Source organism: Cyanistes caeruleus, chromosome 4 (genome assembly GCF_971803275.1).
Source record: "Cyanistes caeruleus chromosome 4, bCyaCae1.hap1.1, whole genome shotgun sequence".
NCBI classification, from domain to species: domain Eukaryota; kingdom Metazoa; phylum Chordata; class Aves; order Passeriformes; family Paridae; genus Cyanistes; species Cyanistes caeruleus.
In genome coordinates, this window is record NC_141704.1 from 2,136,866 (window position 1) to 2,160,226 (window position 23,361).

The following is a 23,361-nucleotide window of genomic DNA, read 5'->3' on the forward strand; positions in this document are numbered from 1 at the left end:
AATTTGCATTTTTTTGGAGATGGAGCAACAGGTTTTTAAGGCCAGTGACCACCTGGGTGGAAAGATTTATCACCTCGTTGAGAACCCAACAAGAACAGGCTGTGAGAAGCTGTCGAGGCACTTGTAGCCTAATTTAGGATCGATTTAAACAATTACAGCCTGAAATTTAATGCTGAATAAATTTGAGACAAATGAGTTTCACGGTGAATCAGTCGCTCTGCAAAGGAAAAAGGGCTTCAAGTGTTTTTACATTTGAGGAGGGAAGAATGCAAAACAAGGCGGCAAAGTGGAATATTTAGAGAGGACGATTTTTTTAAAGGATAATCTTTAGAGGAATGGGTGATTCATCTGTGAGGACACAAGGCTGGAAAACCTCTTATCTCCCACCTAATTCAGGTGAAACACCGCTGATAGTAATTCCAAAGATAAATTCCCGTGCTCCAATCACAGCCGCAGAGGCTGCAGAGAGATCTTTGGGATAGCCAAGAGTGGGATGGATAAACCAGGAACCCTGGAGCGGGGAAAAGCTGGGGGAGAGCTTGGTTCACCACATTTCCATCTTATCCATGAGGTGATGGGGGCAGAGACTCCAGGCTCCAGCACTGTCATGCAGAAATAGCGAGGTTTTTTTTCCCCCCCTTTAACGGAAAATCAATAAGATTATTTTAGGGAGCTATTTGGATGAGCTGGTTCAAAGAGGCAGCAATTTTTCTTCTCTTTTCAGAGAATTACCCTTCTCTAATGTCGGGAACAAGGAGACCTCCTGACCACGGACAGTTTGACCAAGAGTAATTCCAGTTCAAAATGATTTCCATCCATCATGAGAAACAAATTGAAGGAACTGGACGAGAAAAATTCCAAGCCACTCTGAGTTTTCAACCCCTAATGACCTTTAAGGAAATATACTGATATTATAGAACCCATTTTCATGTGAAATGAAGCCACAAAAAATACTTTATCCTTATTAAGGCTGGTAAAGCTTGGGAAGGAAACAATCCAGGGATTCTGTGCAGCTCCAAAACAGAATTTCAATTCCTGCTAAGAGAATTTTGACCCCTTTCTAAAGAAACTGTTCCCCTCTAGGGACTTCTGGAAATGTTGTTCTGGAATTTGATTTTCCTTTGGCTCTGAAAGGACCATCCCAGCCCTGCTGCATGGGTTAGTGACCATAAATCCATCCAAAATTCTGGAAATGGTAACAATAATAATAGTTATTCCTATTACTGTGTGGCATTATAATATCCCTGTGTTTTACAGCTGTACACTGGGATGGAAAATGGCCACATAAACCTTGGGATAAAGGTGCTGCTTCCTAAGGACTCTGCCAGTGTCATCCATCCCTGACAAGATGATGGATAAGAGGATTTCCCAGGAAAGAGGGAATAACTTCAAAGGATTAAGAGAGCTTGACATGACCAACAGCAATAGTCAGTTCATTCCCTGCAGTCCCAGGCAGCACATGAAAATCAGAATTTTGAGGTGGGATTCCACACTGTCCTGTTCCCCATGGAGCTGGGATGACAATTTTCTGCTTTTATCACTGCTCCGCACTGGAGTTCAAAAAAAGGTGTTTCAAAGCAGACTTCTCCTACAAACACTCCATCTCCAGCCCAAATCCCTCACATCTCTTTCTGATGGAGGGAGCTGTGGGGCTCCACATCAATCACCAACATGCTTGGGAGGATCAGATCCCAGTCCTGCTCCTCCTGGGAGCTTGGAATGTGTATCTGTCCTGACCGCAGAGCTCTGTGACTGGCAGGTGTCCCCAGAACTACTGAGAGAGAACCACATGAAAATATTCCTTCCCCAGATAAACTTTTTTTGAGATAAACTTTTGTGCTCTAGATCGGGCTTCACTGCAAGGAAAAGCTTCCTTAGAAAGATTTCATGGAATTATGGAATGGTTTGGGTGGGAAGGGACCTTCAGGACCATCCAGTCCAACCCCCCTGCCATGGGCAGAGACACTTTCCACCATTCCAGGAATATCCTGGCCTTGGACATTCCAGAGATCCAGGAGCAGCCACAGCTGCTCTGGGAATTCCAGCCCAGCCAGGAATTCCTTCCCCAGATCCCATCCATCCCTGTCCTCTGGCAGTGGGAGCCATTCCCTGTGTCCTGTCCCTCCAGGCCTTGTCCCCAGTCCCTCTCTAGCTCTCCTGGAGCCCCTGCAGGCCCTGGAATGTGCTGGAAGCTCTCCCTGGAGCCTTCTCCTCTCCAGGGGAACATTCCCAGCTCTCCCAGCCCTGGGAGCAGCTCTGTGGCCTCCTCTGGACCTGCTCCAGCAGCTCCACGTTTTCCCTTATGGGATCCACAACCAGGTCATGGCTGGACAGGGACAACCAGGGACATCCTGAGCGGTCACTCAGCTCCTACCTGCAGCAGAGGCCTCTGCACTCCCAGGACCTTCATGGTGTCGGCGTTGGCCAAGATTTTCAGGGGATCCGACGCCTTGGTGACGCCTTCGATCTCTTTGTTGATCTCGGCCAGGACCTGGTTGAGGAAGATGTTCTTGATGTACATGGTGAGGAACTCCCGCAGCGGGCACTGCTTGCCCGGGCCCAGCTCCATGGCAAACTCGATCTCCTGGATAAACCTGGAAAACAGGAAGGGGAAGAATGAAATTAAATGCAATTAAATCATGTGGACACTTCAGATTTGTTGGTGTTGGCCTTTGATATTCTGGCGTTTCAGAGCTGAGCACCAGCAGTGTGGGAACGACCATGGACTGTCCCAGCTTGGGGAATTAAGAGGAGAAAAGGTCCACAATGTAATTTTAGGGAAAAAAAAAAGATAAAATACAAACAATTGGTGAGACAAAGACTAAATTGCTGGAGAAGGACAGATAAAATGAGAGAAAATCCACATCCCAGGCACAATTCCTGTCTGTCCAAAAAAATTTGGCTTTTCCATTTGGGACACGTTGGGAAGATGTCCTTATAAAAATAAAATCACCATTAAAAAAGCTAGGATGCCACAAGTCTCTTTTAAAAGCCAAGCTTCCTTCTGGGCACGGTCACTTGAGTCCCACAGGTGGGTTCCAAACAGAATAACAGAATATTCCAGCTCAAAATCCAGAAAAAAACATGAAAAAAACACAATGTCTATGCAAGATGCCATTATCCTCCTGCATTATGGATGTCTGTTACGGAGTATTTTTATCACCCTTTATTGTTCCATCCCAGGATCCCATTCCTGAGCACACAAAGCAGCAGGATGATTCTGGGAATATTTTAGCACCAAATGTTTGCCATCTCCTGTAAAATCTCTTTATTTCTGTGCCGCCATCTGGTTACCACGGAGGAGTTTATTCCAGAAATTACCTCGTCATGTCTTTAACTACATCTGAGGCAGTAGAATTGGTATTCCTTTCAAAACAATTAGGGATTGAGTACCTGGAGCCATAGTGGATTGTTGTGAGTTGTGCTGAGGGAAATTTAAGATGGGTATCAGGAAAAATTTATGCAGTGAGAAGTGGTCAGGACATGGAGCAGGAAGCGTGGAGTCACCATCCCTGGCAAGAAACAGGGGTGTGGCACTTAGGACATGGCTTGGTGGTGAGCAACGGTTGGGTTTGGTGATCTTAGAGGTCTTTTCCAACCTCAAGGACTCCATGATTTTATTCCTTACCACTGACCCTATTCCCAAACCTTTCAATGAGATCTCCTTAATTATCCATAATTTTCCACCTCCACATTCCTCATTCCAGAGGAGGCGCTTCCCTTCCCAGCACTGACTGAGGAGCCAATTCCCATGGACGATTTCTTTCCAATCTGAGCTTTTTTCTCACCAAATCCTCCCCCTGTTGACTCCATGGGTCTGGAGTGACACATTTGGACAATGCAGCTTCCGAGGGGGGGGTCCCTTTGGAATTTAGTTGGGAGATTGGTTCTCCAAAGAGAGAGAATGAAAGAAAGAAATTCCATGGAGGGAATGACAGCAGCTTTATTCCCTGGATTTTGCAGGGTGAGAATGGGAATCAGCTTTGTAAAACAGGGAAAGAGCTGAGTTTTCTGGGAAGAGAGCAGAGACTCCATGGAGCTGATCCTGGAAATACCAGAGCTGATGTCACCGGTTCCGAGTGACACCACTCATGTCCTTGAGGGGACATTGCCAGGGTTGATGGGACTGTGTTGAGCTCATTTACTGTGTCCTTCCATGGCTGTCAGTAAATCTCTCATTCTTCCTTTGTAAGTTTATTTAATGAGCACAGAACTCCCCCAAAATGTGAAATTTACTGCTGAACACCATTCAGGTGGGAAGGAGAAGCTCAGGAGCTCAAACTGGGAATGAGCATCATCCAGCAAGGTGACAGAACAGCTTTTAAACACTTTTAAAATCCAGAAAATGCTCAAAAAAATGGCTAAACCAAGTAAAATTAGTCTTTAGAGAATGACCACGTGCAAACCATCACAGCTCAGATGTGCTAACCTACAACAGCAATGGAACTCCTCATCCCACGACACCCTGATGGTGTTCCCTAATGTCTCCTGCACCACAGACTTAATGCCAGTGCTGGAAAATGGTGCCACCAGGAACTTTTGCTTCCCAGTGCCTGGCATTAATCACCATTCCAGATCTCTCCTAAAGATCTGTGCCTTCATCTCCAGAAAACTTCTCCTTGATGACTCATTAAATTTTAACGTCTTGGCATGGACAAGACAAGTGTGGTTGACTAGTGCTGGTCAGGATCAGACCATATCCCTGTTTTCCTTGATAGGAACCACAAAATAATCATGGATTACGAAGGAGCTGCCAGACAGCACTGGCTGAGGGAGGATTTGTGAGTGCTTGGCATCACTTGTGATAAAGAACAAATGATCAGGAGCTTAGGAAGCAGAATTCAACTCGATAGCAGCAGGAAGTTATTAAGACTGAAGCCATGCAGGGCACGGAGAACTGGAGGATACGGACGTGAGACCTTCAGTTGGAATGCTCAAGGATAGCTTGATGGAATGATTGTGGGAATGGAAACCAGCAAAGTCTTCATTTAATCCCAAAGATCTCTGCCGAGGGAAATGGAAGCAGAGAAAAGGTAAAGAAAAATGAACAATGGGTGTCAGAGTGTGGCTTATAGCAGGGAACGGCCCAGAGTTCCTGGATTTGATAATCCAGTGGGACAAGGTACTTTTTACAGCCTCAGAGGACAACTGGGATCCCATTTGCTGGGATCTGCTGTGGTTCAGGGATGACGTCCCCAAATTTCCAGCAGGCAGAATGAGTCCCACACTGCTCTGCACCTGAGGCAGCCACTCTGGAGCTCCAACCTTCAAAATCCTGCTGGGCACAAGAGCAGGGGGCTCAAGCAAGGGTCACAAAGTTCCAGGTGCAGGTGAAATTTGCACCAGGAATCTTCCTGGGACACTAAATGGCAGCACTGGTGCACCCTCCATGGGCTGGACTGGGAGTGTTACTCAGAATTCCATGAAGAACAGATTAAAAACTGAAAACATTAATATTTTCTATTTAAGAGGAGTAAGAGTTGCCCAGAGAAGCTGTGACTGCCCCTGAATCCCTGGAAGTGTCCAAGGCCAGGTTGGACAGGGCACTGGATGGGCTTTCAGGTCCCTTCCCGCCCAAACCATTCCATGATTCCATGAATTAAGGATGCAAAGTCAAACAGTGAAAAAAGATGGGAGCTGTTTGTGCCACCTCCCTTTGCCCTGCTGTGTGGGACATCACAGCCTCAGTGACACCATGATCCTTGTCCAAGGAACGGGATGGTCAGGGAATGTCACAGCGTTGGGAATTCCTGAGTCACACCAACACACAACTGTCACCTGAATAAACGTGACACCAAGAGCGACTCTGCTGCCACCAAGTGCCACAGGGCTCTCTGCTTTATCTCTCTCTCTCTATCCTGACTTCTTCCTGTCACATCCTTCCCATTTCTGGGAATTCCACCATCGGTTCTCTTATTTTCCACGGTTCCCAATCCCACTCAGACATCCTGTGTTTCTCTACAGGGAGGCCAGCAGGTTTTGGAAGCCCAAAAAACACCACGAGGGCTGGCTCAGGAACCAGCCCTTGCCTTTGGCTTGGTCTCGCTGAGCTCCAGCTGGAATTGTGTCCATTGGGAATTTCGGCTGCCATGGAGCAGAAGTGCGAGCGCTGCACTTGAGCTTTCAAGGGGTCCAAATAAACCAAATTTGGGGTTATTTTCCATACCCTTTATCCAACACTTCCTCTTGCTGAGAAATGCGGAGATAGAAATTCCCAGCCAAAGGAGAACTCACCAGAATTCAACCAGAATTTCTTCTCAGAAAAAAAACAACCAACTATCTCAGATATATTTCTCTTAAAAAATCAGCCCAGTTGGCAATAAAAGATCAGCCAAACTACAAGAAACTAAAAATGAGTGTTTGAAATGGGAAATGTTGGGAGGCATTAAAGAGCCAGCAGACATTCCCTATTTTCTGCCTGGCAGACACGGCCACACATTCACAGCCACGCGCGGTGCTATTTATTTATTTCAATTCCAAAACCTGCTGGCTGGCTTATTCCAACAGAATTTGTTCTTTATAAAGAACAAAGAAGTGTTTAACAGCATGGAAAAAATACATCCTAAGAGTCCTCTCCAGAAATGTTGTGCTACTCATCCACGGAACTTTTAGAGGTAAAAAAAGGCAATTTGACCCGCAGCTATTCCAGAAATATTTATCCCAGAATGGTTTGGGTTGGAAGAGACTTCAAGGATCATCTCATTGCATCCCCTGCCATGAGCAGGGACACCTTCCCCGGTCCCAGGCTGCTCCAAGCCCCAATGTCTAGCCTGGCCTTGGACATTCCAGGGATCCAGGGGCAGCCAAGCTGCTCTGGGAATTCCAGCCCAGCCAGCAATTCCTTCCCCAGATCCCATCCATCCCTGCCCTCTGGCAGTGGAAGCCATTCCCTGTGTCCTGTCCCTCCAGGCCTTGTTCCCCAGTCCCTCTCCAGCTCTCCTGGAGCCCCTTTGAGCCCTGGAATGTTCTGGAAGCTCTCCCTGGATTCCCTTCTCCTCTCTGGGTGAGCACCCCCAGCTCTCCCAGCCTGATTTCAGAACCATCAATTGTGTTCCACCTCCAAAATGCAAAAATACTTTCTCTGAATAAGAATCGAGATTGAGGGGTGTCACCAAATTTTGGATGATGGTCACTGTAGATATTCCTGGGAATTGCCTGAAATCCTTAAAAAAGGCTCACGGGGACATCCCTGCTCTGAAGGACACTTTTAGGAGATGTCACAGTGAGGATGGAGTTCTTCAACAGAGCAGTCAAGGGGAAAAAAAAAATAGAAATTTGCACCTTATCCTGAATTCAGAACCTGCATTTTTAAAATGATGCACAATTTTCAACTTGTTTTATCCTCCTATAAAAGCATTTGAGGTGATTTGTGGCTGCAATTAAGCATTCCCCTTAGACTGAAAAGCACTTTCAGGGAAATGAAGTAGTTTTTGGTAAATGACAGTCATTTGGATTAAAAAAGAAAAAAAAAAAGCACCTCATTTCAGAAAATTTAATTCATTCTAGCTCACAACTTAATTGGCTGTGTGCACTGTCTTACCTAAGCTGAAAGTGTGGGATAAAAAGCGTAAAACCTAAAAAAGCTGCGTGGATTGATTTAGAAACCTACAACTCCTGCCTTCCCAAGGCTTTCTTCTGACTCCTTGTTATCAGATGTCTTCTAAATCATTAAAAGAAACTGAACACATTGGAAGTGCAGAGCATCAATGACTCTTCGCCTTAATGATGATGGTAATAATATCTGAAATTCCCTCCTCAAACCAATGAATGACAGGAAAAAATATCAAATATTCCAGAACCTTATTAAGACAATTTTTTTCTGACATTCAGCCCAAATTTACATTTCATTTTTGTGTGATCCTGAACTGCTCTCTTCCCTCTGCCTTAGTCATGAAACATCCAAGTACCTGGGATGAACCTTCTGGGGAGCTTCAACAGAGCAAGGAAATATTAAGGAAAACATCAGAAATCCTTTGAACTGGATCCCAGATGCTGACAGAATGGAAAATTCCAACATGGTTTTCCAGATTCAAGGAAATTAGAGATAAAATACCCAGGATTCTGAGTTCTGGAAAGTTTGAGGACCTATTAAACTAAGAGGGAAACCTGGAAGATCCCACATCATCCATGGTATACTCAGGAAGCCACCTCACATCAACAGTGGGAATTTTGGGAGAGGGTCAGTGGAATAATGGAAAGAATTGGGTTGGAAAGGACTTTAAAGATTCTTATTCCACCCCTGCCATGGGCAGGGACATTTCCCACTGTCCCAGGATGCTCCAAGCCCGTGTCCAGCCTGGCCTTGGACACTCCAGGGATCCAGGGGCAGCCACAGCTGCTCTGGGAATTCCAGCCCAGCCAGGAATTCCTTCCCCAGATCCCATCCATCCCTGCCCTCTGGCAGTGGGAGCCATTCCCTGTGTCCTGTCCCTCCAGGCCTTGTCCCCAGTCCCTCTCCAGCTCTCCTGGAGCCCCTTTAGGTCCTGGAAGGGCAAAGTGAGGCCTGGAGGTGCTCCCAGACTAAAAGATCCTGATCATTACACAAGTGCCAAAAACAATAAATGCAATTAAATTTAAATCATTCCCTGCAGCACATGGATCATTGCCACTGAAGACCAATCAATCAGATCCTAATGTAACGGAAATCACAACATTTTGCCTAAAAACATCACTGCAGGGAATTATTTTGGTCCATGATCAGCCACCCCAGGATTGATGTTTCACATCTTGCCCATAAACATCGTGGCCATGCAAGGTAATAGAGCTGATTCTGGACAAAGTCACTCCAGAGAGAGGAAAAAAGATTAAAGATCCTTCTAGGTCACCCCAAAATGTGACTAAAATTAAAATTATTATTATTATATATTTAAATTATAATATCATGTATATAATAATATAATTTATATATCATATATATAATTTATATAATCATTTATATAATAATATATAATCATTTATATAATAATATTATCATAATATATAATAATTATTATAATTATTATATAATTAAATTATATTATCACCAAAAGAAGTGTACACAGCTCTGGGAGACTCAAAGGAGGTTTTGTTACTTTAAGTGTGTTTAAAATATTAGCAAAACCAGACCCAAAAAAATCACCAAATACCAGACAAAAAGCATGAATTTTCTGCTATTTTGAAACATTAAATAGCCTAGAAAACATTCAGGAAGGGGACAACCAGAGGAATGAGTGCTGCTAACAGCAAACACGACATTTGGGGTGTTTTTCTCTGAAATATTAAGTAATAATTAATTACAAGTACCTGGCAGCACCAGCCAGAGTTGTTCCCACGACCCCAAGCTGAGTTTAATGGGTTATTTTGGATAAATCACCAAATCCACTCCTTCCCCTGTACAAACACAAATTCCCAAACCATAAAAAGGCTCAGCTACTCGAGATAATTCTTTTGGTTACTGTAAAAAGGTTCCATGTCCCCACAGAGCTGAGAGCTTTAGTGCTGGAAGATGAAAGAGCCCAGGACTTCTCTTTTTCAACAGCAGCTAAAAAAAATACAAGATTTAAAGAATCGATTTCTGTGTTGTGGTTGCTCAGCCATGAGATTGAGGTAAGAAATGCCTCCTTTTCCCTGCAGCTGTGACAGAAAAATCAGTGTTTCGTTGTCTCTGAGGTCCTGCAAACACCCACAAACACTCCGGAAAAAAAAAAATTAGATTAAAATTTAGCTCTCAACTGCTGCTAAAAATATTGTTTGTTTAATGCTCAGCTGCCACCTGAAGGATACAAATTTCTGATGTAACGGGACTCTCTCAAGGTGCAATTTCTTCTGATGTCTCCAGAGGGGAATATTGGCTTGTGTTTGGGACCAGGAAATGGAGAGGCAGAATTAATCACATTCATGACGTGGAGAAATGTTTACCTCATGCCCTGCAGCTCACATTCCTCCCTCATCCTTCCCAAATATCCCGAGACCCCAGCCAGTAGAAGTTTCTGGCGAGGCTGGATGGAAGCTCAGATCTCCTGCTCTCCATCCTCTCATCTCTTGCGAGGGCAGGAGGGAAATTCAGGAATCGGCAGCAATTCCAGGCTTTGCCAAACCTCAGCGAAGAGACAGGCGGGATTTTCTCAAAGGGGGAAAATCTGAACGAGGAGCAGCCAGGAGTTTGGGGACCCTCCTGGAAAAAAATGAGCTCCAGAAGGTACAAAATGGTACAACTCGGAGTTGTCGCTGTGAGAGGAAGGCTGTGAAATGTATCAGCATCACAGCCCTGGGAAAACACTGGGAAAAATATTGTGTGGGACAAGGGATTTGGGGCTGCTTTCCCTAAAGGAATGGCTTCATGGGTTTGAGCTGAAAGATGGTGGGGTTAAATGGGAGGCTGAGAAGGAATTCCTGGCTGGGAGGGTGGGGAAGGGCTGGATGGAATTCCCAGAGAAGCTGTGGCTACTCCTGGATCCCTGGAAGTGTCCAAGGCCAGATTGGAGCACCGTGGGACAATGGGAGATGTCCCTGCCCACAGGATGAGCTTTAAGGTCCCTCCATCCCAAACCATCCTGGCACTGGGGTTGGCTTTCACCCCCTACAGCAGCCAGTCCCAGTTTGCTCCACACCTTTTCAGGGGTTTTAGATCAAACCTCACAAAACTCCAGCTTTGTTTGGACCCTAAAGACTTTCTGAGCCAAACCCCCGTCCCTGGTGTGCTGGGACAGCACAGGGGGTGACGTTTGCTCCCTCCAGGAGCTCTGGGTGTCCCTGAAATCCCCCAGCGTGGAACAGCCCCACTTGTTGGAGTCTGAGGCACAGAGCATGCCCTTATCTCTGTGCCCTTATCTCTGATATCCAAGAAAACACTGAATTTTATATAACACCATGAAAATAACTATTAAAGTTAGATAGAAAAGCTAAAAGTGTGAGTGTGTAAATTAGAGAATTTTCTTAAGTCACTGGGGGAAAAAGTTAAAGTTTAGAGTTTAAACTAATTTAGAGAACAGAAGACAAGATGGAAGATTTAGGGTGTTGTCTCTTGTCCTTCTTTCTTCTAGAGGTTTTTGGGTAATAGCAGGTGATTGGATAGAAAATGTCACAGTGCAGCACACAGGTGATGGGTCATTGGGTCACTAAGAAAAATAATTTATGTGTCTATTGTTAATTGGGTGAAAATGAGTATAAAGATAAAAGAGCTGCATATTTCGAGGCCATTTTGTACCATCTGAGCCAAACAATGGTGAGTTGAGCTTGAACAGAAAGTCTGAGGAAGACCTGCCAAGTATTTTAATTTTATATTAATAAACATGAGAAAAGCCCAACGAGCTTTTGGAGTATCCTTCCTAAACCAGAAAGGAGATAAGGGAAACTCCCTGTGGAGGAGTATCCCAAGAGAACTCGGCCCTGGATCCATCAGCACCAGCCTGACCCACATGGAAGTTTGGGAGAGGCTCTGACCCCCTACAGACTCCAAGGACCCCACGAGACCTCTGAGTTCATCTGGAGAACAAACGGAGCTGCTGTGTTCCCTCTGTGCCCTGCAGCTGCTTTTCATCCCCTAAAACACCTGTGGGTTCCTTACAACGTGAACCTGGAAACAGGAAACCTCTTAGAGAATGGTTTTGTCTCTTCCTCATTTGTGGAGGACTTTTTTGGGCGTGCCAAAACTCAGAGCCTGAGTTTCCCCAAGAATGAATGTTGGCAAAGCCAGAGATCTCTGAACTGCAGAGGAGGATGGGATCATCACCAAAAAACCCCAACTATGCACATCCAGGGAATAGGGAAATGTGAAACGCTGCTTTTCCAGGGACTGGGGAGCAGAGCTGGGATGTTCAGCTCAGCACACCACCAGGCTTCACCTTCAGCCTCAAATCCAGCTTTGATGAGCTCCTACTTCATCCTTTGTCACCAATAAAATAAATTAATAATTGAAATATCTTCTTTATACAGAACTGAGCTGTTATTCCAGCTGTTATTCCAGCCACCTCTTTGCTTCTCTGTACCAAATTTCTCCTCTCCCATCCTTAAATCCCTAAATTTCCAGCCCAAAGCCAGACTGAGGTGGAGCTAAGTTGTCTGCAAGTGACAAGATTGTTCCGAGATGGAGATGATAACCCAAAATGACCCCTGGACTAAATCACCTCCGGTCCATCCATTTGTAATTTAAATCCAATCCTACAGAAGACAAATTCCCCAACTACTCCATCAATTCCCCTCTCTAAAGATCTGTGATGTCCTTGTTTTATGTGAACCCAGGGCATGAAGCCAAACCTGGAGGATTCCACCATTTCTCCTTTTTTTTTAAGGTTACATAAAAGCAAAGTCAAAGCTTTATTTCCCACAACAGGTAACACCATTTCTCTGCTGCTCTGCTCCACGCAGGGTAGAAAATACATCCAGCCCTGCTTTAAAACCACCGTAATTTTAAACAATCCCGACAATTCCACAGGAATTGCCTGTGCCCATCACACAGATACACTGTGAGGCAGCATCAAATGTGTGTAAAACACTCGGGTATCACAGCAATAATTATGTTAACAGAGCCACCATATAATGCCACCCTATTAACCAAGTGAAACATGAAGTTCACTAACTCCAGCTTTTCCTATTATTAAATCCCATTTCCTTTAATGTCCTATTACATTCAGTTTGTTGACCACCACTGGAATGTAATGATACCCCCCACAACTTCACATTTTCTCCTGAGCACAACAGCTCTGTAAAAATTAACTTGTTATTTCCATTAATTTTTTTTTTTTGTCAATCGGATCTGGCGGCTCATCCTTTGTGCTCCAACCCCCCAGCTCTCAATCTGGCCCCTTTTAAAAAGCAACATATGCCAAGGATAAATCTTTCAAATGGCTCTGTTAATAGAGGAGCTGCAGTGAGAGCTTTACAAATGGACAAACTGGGGTTTATTAAATTGTGCTGTTCCAATTTGGAATGGGAATGCAGGGATGGCTTTGGAAGAACAACTGGAACCAGCCAGAGGTTTTAAAGCCCCTGGATTTGGTGTGGCAGATTCTCTGAGCCTACAGGAGCCAGGATCAGATCAGATTTACTGCACCATCAGACAGCAAAGAGCCCCATCCCTGTCTGTGCCTGTGACTCCTATTAGTCCTGTCTGCCCCGTGCTGTCACTCCAATAAATCACTGGACCGACGGCACAACCCCTGACCCCTGAGTCTCCAGAGTGGGGACAGCCAGTTAAACCCTAAAAACACAACAGGGCAAAGGAAAATCCAAATTAAGGTTGTGACTCCAGAGCCCACCAGGAGACAATGCTGGAGTGCCTTGGTGGAGCTCCAGGAGAACCTGGCACATGTGGAGACGTCCTGTTATGGACACCTCAGTTGGACAGCACTGACCAGGGTTTGTCCAGGCTGGACATCAGCCTGTGGCACCACCAGGGGAGTGTGAGGAGTGATTCTGGCTGTCCTCTCACAGCAGATGGATTTTCTATCATCCAACGTGGAGAAAAGGCCAGGAGGGCCAGTTAAACATTCCATAACCTGTGTCCATGGAAGTATTTGGAGAAACAAAGTTCTATGGAGAACTCTGTGGAATTCCCAGACTATTTCATTTAACAGCTGGAAATAAGACACCATCACTTCAGAAATCTCTGGCAGAGCATGAATTCCCTCTATCCCAGTCAACACTGGGTAACTTTCACTGAGTAACTTTCACATTTTAATCACGTACCCAAATCTGCTGGTAAGACCCTGAAACACTTGGGATGGAACACAGATCCCAGATTATTTCCATGCCTTATTGCCTGACTGGAGAATCTGGGTAGGACTTGAAATCCCTCTGGGGATGGGCACTCCACCCCTGCCCTGGGCAGCCCATTCCAATGATTTAGACCCTTTCCATGAAGGAATTTTCCCTAAAATCCACCCTGAGGCTCCTCTGGCCCAGCCTGAGGCCGTTCCCTCTCCTCCTGTCCCTGTTCCTGGGAGCAGAGCCTGATCCCCCCGGCTGTCCTCTCCTGGCAGGGAGTTGTGCAGAGCCAGAAATTCCCCCTGATCCCCCTTTTCTCCAGGCTGAGCCCCTTCCCAGCTCCCTCAGCCTCTCCTGGGGCTCCAGACCCTTCCCAGCTCCATCCCCTGGACACTCTCCAGCTCTCCAGGACTTTCCTCTCGGGGGCTGTCCCAGAATTCCAGGGCGTCCCTCAGGGGAGAGTCCCTGCCCTGGGGCTGGGCCCACACCGGGGCTGGCACAGCCCAGGGGCCACTGGTCTCTTGCCCACCTGGGCACAAGAGTTTGGTTTTAGCCACACTCAATCCCATGGAAATTGTGATAGAAGAGCGGGGACAACACAAATCCCTCCAGGACAGCCAGGTGAGGAATCACTGGGTGTCCTGTCACACTCCAATGGATCAATGGGAGCATGAGGACTTCCCTTCCTCACCAGCCCTGGGCATGCAACACCACAGAGGAGAAAAAAACAGCTTTTCCAGAGAAGCTGTGGCTGCCCCTGGATCCCTGGAAGTGTCCAAGGCCAGGCTGGACAGGGCTTGGAGCAGCCTGGGATAGTGGGAGGTGTCCCTGCCCATATCAGGGGGTGGGACAAGATGAATTTTAAGGTCCCTTCCAACCCAAACCATTCTGTGGTGCTCAGTTCCAGCTGTTTGGCACAGGAGCACAAAGATCTCATTTATAAAGAGCTGCCAGGGTAACAATTCTGCACTTTTGAGGTCGAGATCACAAATCCAGCCAGGTGACTTTAACCTACTCAGAGCTCCAAGCTAATCACTTTCATTAGTTAATTGGCTGAAAACCTGAGCTCAGTTGGGACACACCAATATTGCCATTTAGGAAGGCAAGAACCAGTGCTCCAGGCTGTGCTCCAGGCTCTCATCATTAATAAATTCACACCTTGGCCACCGAGCCAGAGTTTGCAGCTCTGGCTCAAAACACTCAAAAAAATGACTGGAAGTTTCCCACGTGAAGGAATTTATGGCAAGGAAACACCAGCAGGATTTTGTTGCTCCTCTGGAGGGTTGAGAAGAGGCTCAGTGGGCTCCTTTTATAAGGAGGGGTGTTTGCAGGATGTGTTTGGGGAAAACAAAGCCAGCTTCCAGAGGAAACAGAGATGAAAAACTGGGATCTGGGATTGCCTTGGATCATCCACCTCATTTGGCATCCAGGGTCTGGGCCAGGCTAATGAGGAGAATGGATATGCAACAGCCCTGTGCTACTGGAGGCAGCAAATTTGGACAAATTGGATGCTGTGCCTCCACTAAAGATCCCATTTCTCTTCTCTAAGGAGTGAAGGCCTTTGCTACAATGGCCTCAACACCAGGAGTTACATTATTCCAATTTAAACTCATTTCACTAATTCCCATTTGCGGCTGACATTTTTTTTTCCCGATCCTCAAACCTGGAATGAGGAATTCCTGACAGCTGCTGTCTCCTGCCCAGACACTTGGCTTCTGCCCACAGAGTGATCCTTACAAATCACACTTAATTCATTACCTAATAAAGCTGCTGCAAACAAGAGCACAGACACATCCAGGGCTGTTACTGCCAGTGGGGAAATGATTTCCTGCCCCTGGGAAATGCCACTGGATGTTCATGTGTGTGTCAGGTTGATTATCCCATAATTACAGTGCTGACACATGAGGAGCAGATTCGGTTCTTTCAACACGGAACTGTGGAAAATGGGGCTGGAAGGATGGAGCAAGGCACATTCTGGCTCTTAATTACAGATTATCAGATCAAAGGGTGGTGTTTTGGTGTGACAAGAAATTATCTTTACACACAGACACAAGTGCAGGCTGTTGACCAGGAATATTCCTCTCAAATCCAGCTGGAAGAGGCAGCTCGGAAATTTGTGAGGTCGTAGAGGATTCCCACGAAGTGCCTGGCGCTGCTCATGGTGACTCTGCCACTGTCCTCATCCTCCCCCTGACATAGATCAGTGCTTGGAAAGGGACAGGTCCCACCCTTTTCCATGGTAAGGTCACGTGGACGGCGCTTCCCTTCATCTGGGAATTCTCCTGAGGCTTCAAGGAATGGTTTGGGTTGGAAGGATCTGGAAAATCATCTCATTCCACCCCATCCAGGGGCAGGGACATTTCCCACTGTCCCAGGGCGTTCCAAGCCCCATCCACCCTGGACTTGGACATTCCAGGGATCCAGGGACAGCCAAAGCTGCTCTGGGAATTCCAGCCCAGACAGGAATTCCTTCCCTAGATCCCATCCATCCCTGCCCTCTGGCAGTAGAAACCATTCCCTGTGTCCTGTCCCTCCAGGCCTTGTCCCCAGTCCCTCTCCAGCTCTCCTGGAGCCCCTTTGGGCCCTGGAATGTGCTGGAAGCTCTCCCTGGATCCTTACACACTGCAAGAGGAACCCTCCAGTGAAACGTGTCCATAATTACATCAAGGATGGGGAATCTCCTGTTCCTGACAGGAATGACACTAATTAAGGATCAGGAACAGATGGACTGATTTAGCAGGATATCCTCCCTTCCCTGCCAGGCAGCACCACTCCTGCTGAGATGGGAGGAGATGGCAGCTCCTTCCGTGATGGGATGGGGGGGTCACACTCAGAACTCCAGGATTTTCCAAAGGGACACTCCAGAGGCACAGCGCCAGGAAGTCGTTAGCCTAATTAACTCTCCACCGTCAATCAAAGAGTTCTTCCTAATCCAATTACAATCCCACAAGCACAGGGTCAGTCCGAGCTGGTGGCTTTCCAGAGGGATGGCAAAACCCCACATTTATTGGGTTACGAGGATTTTACAGCACCAAGGGTGGGAATTCTTCCAGTCTGAATTCAGGAGTCCTCCTGCAAATAACGCCTCATGTTTGTGTTTATATTCCTTCAGGGCATGAGAGAGCTCCCAGCTTGGGAAGCTGAAAGAGGTGGAAATAAATCCTGGGAACCACCAAGATACTCAGCAGCAATCTGAGAAAATGTGAGTGGGTTTTTCTGATATAAACCCTGCCTTTGTGGCCACCTGCGCCGTGAATTGTGCTCGCTTTCCTCACATTTCCTCCTTACAACTCCCAGTTCTTTTCAATTACCAGAAAGAGGGAAAAAAATATGTGTACAATGTAGCAATGCAGCTTCATGGATATGATGGATGTTGCAGCGGTTTTAGTTTGGATTTTTTTTTTCTGTGAATTTTTATTGCCCTACACTGTAAAAACTGCACCAGGAATTCTAATACTTGTCCTAACTCATCCAGCCCTGTGTGAATCATTTCAGTCCTCTGCATATTTCATCTTCTTCCTCTAACTAATAGTGCTTCAACGTTGTGAATAATTTATTATTCAGCCAAATTTATGATTGTGCCGATTCTTTTTCTTGTAAAGAAATACATTTTAAGAATATATTGATTTTAGCTGGAAGTGTTCCAGGCTGGACAGGACTTGGAGCAACCTGGGTAGTGGAAGGAGTCTCTTCCCATGGCAGGGGGTTGGAATTACGTAATTTTCCAAATTCCTTTAATCCAGTGGGATGTTCCAGCCTTCAGCTGATGAATTTAAACCCCTGTGATGTCATTTAATTACAGAATTTAGGGGAGAAAGCTGAACACAGATGGAATCCCAACCTCTGCCACGTTCCTCAGACAGAAACTCCAGTGAGGAGAGCAGGAAGAGGAATCCAAGAGCTCTGTTCTCCTTGGATTTTTTCCCCTTTAACATCAGCATGCAGCACTCAGCCCCAATGAAGTAATACCTGAAAAAAACCTCCTCTCAGTTCCTCCCCCTCTATATTTATTTACACCCCCAATCCTCTTATCGATGAAATCATAATTGCACCGATAGCAGCACAGCAGCAGCAGATGGGCCCAAGGAAAATGTTAAATAAACCTGAGGTTCTGCCAATTCAAAGAATTCAATGGTTTATAAATATTTCTTTCCGTATCAGAAACGCACGTTATTTGAGATAGGCTCTACCTAAGTAGCTCCAGATCAGCTTATCTTTGAAAGCCGAGGGATTTGGGAGACGTGCATTTTCCAGGAGTTTTTGAGAGGAGCAAAAAGTGGGAAGAAATGGGACAAAAAGCGAGGAAAAAGGAGAAATTGCACAGTGCCAATAGAATGTTTCTGGTCAGTGGCTGTGGAGAAAATAAATAAATGAGGAGGAAGAAAGGGCTTGGGGAGAAGAGACACCTTTGGCATTCCCAAATCAGATCCATCACCTGAGGAGGGATCTCAGGGATCTCTGGGTTTGTAGAAAAATAGGGGCAGGAGGAAGGAAAATCCCATAAACCATCCAAAAGTTCCAGCAGTGAGCACAAACCACGGTGCCCCAGAACGGTGGGAATTAAACCAAGGGGGTTTAAACCACGGGATGTGAGGCTGGAGCGATGGGATGGGGATTGAGGAGACAGGATACGAAATACAGAATACATAATTCCGTGGAAGAGTGGTGTGGGAAGAAAATTCCAAGAGTGACTGAACAACATTCAGCAGAATTAGCTGGAAACTGAGGAAATGCAGAGCTCAGGGAAGCTCTGGTTAAAAAATAACTGCAAAAGTTTGAGATCAAATTAAGGAAATCAGCTTAAACTCTGAGTCCTGGACCAGTGGAGGACCTAAGGAAAAAGAAAATTTGATTTGATTGGAGGTTTTGATTAAATAGGAAAAAAAACAAAATAGAAAAGAAAACCTTCTGTGGTTTTTTACCCATTTAATTAATCCCTGCTTTAGAATCAGGGTATGGAATATGGAAAATAAATGGATTTATATCTCAACTGATGCATTAAAAAGGCCTCACACTGGATCTCCATCCAAAAATATCCTCAGCACTCCTTGGAGTTACAAAGCCTCATGTTGACAGTAGAGCAGGGTCTGAATGAAGTCAATACATATTAATTAAAAAATAATAATGTCCTTCTTCCTTGAACCCTCCTGCTCTGCTCTCCTCTCACCGCCCTCGTTTGCCACAGCCTCACAAAACTCAGCGCCCAAAAATTAAGTTAATGAGAAAAAAAGGCAAGGAAAGGCATCCTCAGGAAAAAAGAGGTTTCTTTCCATAATTCCATCCGAACAGAAAACGGTCACATGATTTAAAAAACTGAAACTCTTCCCAGAGCTTGGTCAAAGGCTGCTTGGAAAGGATGGAAAGAAGGATTGAGAGGAGACAACTTCCACTACCCCAGGTTGCTCAAAGCCCTGTCCAGGCTGGCCTGGAACATTCCATGAAGTCACCCTCTGTCAGTTCTGCACTTCTCCAGACAAAGGGAATTCCTCCACTTCCCAAATGGGATTTCTGAAGATTTCATGAAAGTCAAACCAGCAAAGCAGGAGGAAAAACCAAGATCCTTGAATCTGTTCCTGACCTTCGGGGTGGTTCTATGTGACCTGCCCAAACCCTGAGTGCGTTTCCCTCTTTGTAAAATTTGGGCATAAACTCCTTTCCAAAATACCTCTCATGGATTAATGATTATTAGGAAAAATAACGAATGGATGAAAGCCAGACAGGGTCCTCATCACACAGCACAGATGCCCAAAATAAAAAAAAAAACAAGCAAAGGCAGAAGTCTGGAATATCCAGCACTGCCAAGGCCACCACTGGCCGCGTCCCCAAGTGCCACATCCAGGGATCTGGACTCCCCACAGCCCCGGGCAGCCCCTTCCGATGCTTTTCCAACCTCTTCCAGCCCTTTCCATGAAGAATCCAGCAAAAAACAGACCTCAGATTTCTCACTTTATCTCGCACTTTTTTATATTCCAAATAAACCCCCGAGTGAGTGACGATGACAGAGTACAAGGGATAAGAGGATGTTGAACAATGCCCAGAAAATCAATTTTCAACTGCTGTTTTTGTTATTTAGATTAAGGAAAAAAACACCTCTCACATAAAGGACTGCATGTTTGAGCTATTGAGAAGCCAGAGACAAATGTAAAACTCAGCAGCATTGAGTAAACTATTAGAAAATATCAATTTATAGACAAGCACATTAAATATTTTGTATTCAGGCTTTTTGCTTGTACAGTAAAAGTGGCAACTGGATATAAATTTCAAGCAGAAACTCGCAGCCTGCAAAAACAAAAGTCCAATGCAACTTTGGGATGGAAATTTCAACTCCAAAGGTAATTTCCCATTGCCAGCGCTCACTGGTGCATGAATTATCCTCTCAGGGATGCGTAAATAGGATTTGTTTGATTGCTTTATCAGCTCTCCACTTTATCAAATCATTTGGAGCAGTGGGAGACATCCCAGGGATTATTTGGAGATTCCTTGTTTGAAGACACAGCGGGGGCAAAATTGTATCACTCCTATGGAGGAGCAGGGCCTGACCATGGAATCGTAATTATTGCCACAACAATCTCTGAAGCAGCCAGGAAAGGGACAAATTAGGAAGAAAATATTGCCAGCATTTTATTTAAATAAACTTTGAAAAAGTCTGACATGACAGGAGCAATATTAGAGACTAATAAGGGGTTAGATGGAGCTATAACAGCAAAATTTGATGCAAAAAGACACAAAGTTTGTCACCATCACTGCTCTGAAGCCACAATTCCAAGCGATCCTGAGCTGCAGAACACTTGCCAAGAGTCCTGGTTTTTAGGAGTGTTGAGAAATCCAGCCAGATGAATTCTTCTGCTCTAAAATTCCTGGGAGAGATTTTCCAGTTCAGGGTCTTCCAGACCCAGCTGTGATTTCCAGGTCACTCTGGATTCCCAACCCAACCAAGAACCACCCTCACTCTGGGATTCCTCCACGTAGGCCATGAGAGGAAACTGAGGGAGAGGAGTCCCAGATTCACAAATATTCCGAGTTGGAAGCGATCCACAAGGACCACCAAGTCCAACTCTTAAATAAAAGGCCCAAAAGAAACTCTCAGAACATCGACTGGAGACAACTTTGTCCCACCAAACACCAAGGCCAGCAAAAACCAGACAAAGGACTTGGTAAACCGGGAACGACGCAAAACCAGGGAAACGCCCTAAATTATAAAATCCCAACATCAAACTTCACTTCCAGCTGCAGTGGGGAGCTGGGCAAAGGTGCATGAATGCACCAGTACACCCATAAATAGGTGATCAGTCTGGAAATTCTGCCTGGTGGTGAGGCCCTGGCACAGGGTGCCCAGAGGAGCTGTGGCTGCCCCTGGATCCCTGGAAGTGTCCAAGACAGGGCTTGGAGCAGCCTGGGATAGTGGGAGATGTCCCTGCCCATGGGATTGGAACTGGATGGGCTTTAAGGTCCCTTCCATCTCATTCTGTGATTTATTTGAGATAAAAATGAAGTGGGAGGAGAACTTGGTTCCATGTTGCGGCTGCTCCAAAGCCAATTTTCCTGAATTGGAAAATTCAGCGAGCACCAGAACTTCTGGGAATCAGGATTTCCAGAACTCCGTACAAGCTAGCATGAGTGACAACAAAATTACCTCCTCCCTAGAACTTGACCCACATTTCCCAGGACAATGATGAGAGGAGCACCACCGGAAAAGCCGTGTGGGATTAAATACCTCCAATTTTTATGGGGAATCCTGAGAGGTCCTTCTTGAGAAAGGCTGGAGATGGGAGAAATGAAGAAATATTCCTGGAAATCAAATCCCTCTCCCCATGCCAAGCCCAGCAGGAATTCCAGCCCTGCCCAGGCATGTGGGGAAGGCTCTAAGTGTCAAAGCACCTCCTTGGATATTCACAGTTAATCCTGGCAAACCACTCCAATTAGGGGAGGAGGGGGGAGGCAGTTCTTGTGTCCCTCACGTTTCCAGCCTGGATGAGGCCTGACAGCCCATGATTGCTGCAGACAGCCCCTAATTAACTGTCATTAGCAAACACATGTCAGGGCCGGGGGGCCGGTGCTGGATCTGCTAATTTACCTCCAGAATACTAAAAACTGCCTTGAAATGAGCTGGTGAGTGAATGTTGTTGTCTTATTAAACATTCCCTACCTCCCCAATTCCTAAACCCTCCTGTTTGGAATAAATGATGGATAAAAAGTGTTTCTTTTCTTCCTCCTTGCTGTAGGCAGCCCTAAGGAGAAGGATTAGAACGCAAACACAGGGGAAAGCGGGAGCTCTGCAGAACCAGGAGGTGACAAATGAAACAATTCTATCCAAACAAACACAAGGAATGTCCAGCTGAGTTTTGTGGAGGCCCCTGCACAGTCAGACCTTAGTTCTTACTTATTTTTATTAATTAGAGCAGGCTTAAATTAATCCGGCTGTTTCCGTAAGCGCATGGGGGGAGCGCAGCAGAGGAGCTGGATGGAAACCTCCTCATGTCCTGGTGACACCAACCCCTTTGCTGCATAAAGTCACCCAAAGGAAGACAAATTTGTGGATTTGGGTATGAATTTAAGGGGGTAAAAGGTAATCCTTCCCTGTGAGGGTGCAGAGGCCTTGGAATAGAATTCCCAGAGAAGCTCTGGTTGCCCCTGGATCCCTGGAAGTGTCCAAGGCCAGGCTGGACGGGGCTTGGAGCAGCCTGGGATGGTGGGAGGTGTCCCTGCCAACGGATGGGGCGGCACTGGATGATTTTAAGGTCCCTTCCAACCCAAACCTTTCCATGATTCTTTGATTTCTGTTTGCTGTGGCCGCTTGTGATGCTCGTGGGAAGTTCTGACCTTGTTGCCAACTGCCCTGGAATTCGTGCAATAATTCCCTCCTGAGGGTACCATCAGCAAGATTCCACCAAAGAAATCTTTGTTCAACTTTTCCTTCACTATTCTACAGTGAAATATTCCCATCCCCTTTCTCCAGGTGGACAACAGAAGTGCAAAGGGCCTGAGGGGCCATGTGATGTTTTTCACACAACCTCTGTGAGAAAAAAACACATTGAGGTAAAGGAGAACCCTCCAATGAACCATGACGGTTTTGGGGATTTTGGGAAGCGGTTTCACATCCCTGAGATGCTCCTCGTGTGGGGAGGTGACAGGACTGATGGCTGGAAATGATTCCTGGAACAGTGATTCCCACTAATGGGCATTTCCAGCAGTTCTCATTAACGTCACTATTGATTCTTCCACTTGTCTGTGTTTTCTCCTGTGATTTTTCAGTTACAATATCCAACGGTGCCCTCGTGCCCATCGCTCTGTACGGAGGAGTGAATCCCTCCTTTCTGTAAAATACCCATTTCCTGGCACATTTTGGATGGTGGTTATGAACAGAAAAAGTGCATTTGGAACATTTGCTCAGCAAAGCATTCCAGGCCACGCCGTGGAAGCACTTTGCAGTTCTTGCTGCTTTCACTCCTCCATTCCCAAGGTAACTCAGTCACGGGGCAGAATTCAAACACAGGTGAAAAATGCCAGGATTGCATGGGGATAACCGTGAGCCAAGTTCTGAATTTGTCTTTTGAAACAGAATCTTCCTGCTGATTTTCTGGCAGGGTTTAAAATAACTTCAATTAGTGAATGTTTAAGAGCAATCGATCGGCTCGTGTGTAAATTGCAGAAGACTCCAGAAGAGTTTGCATTTCCTGC

At 45.8% G+C, this 23,361-nt stretch overlaps 1 protein-coding gene and 1 long non-coding RNA gene across 2 annotated transcripts in view; one reads left to right on the plus strand and one right to left on the minus strand.

The window, feature by feature from the left end:
* The window catches only part of EXOC4 (exocyst complex component 4), a 290,233-nt gene that overhangs the window by 70,974 nt on the left and 195,898 nt on the right, over positions 1 to 23,361 (minus strand). The window contains exon 11 of the mRNA XM_023918813.2: positions 2,375 to 2,594. Coding sequence (XP_023774581.1) covers positions 2,375 to 2,594 — 220 coding nt within the window. The remainder of the gene's footprint in view (positions 1 to 2,374; positions 2,595 to 23,361) is intronic.
* Positions 455 to 2,360, plus strand: LOC111923163 (uncharacterized). Its single transcript, XR_015286038.1, has 3 exons — positions 455 to 571; positions 725 to 1,158; positions 1,258 to 2,360. It is a non-coding gene; the product is annotated as an uncharacterized LOC111923163 (long non-coding RNA).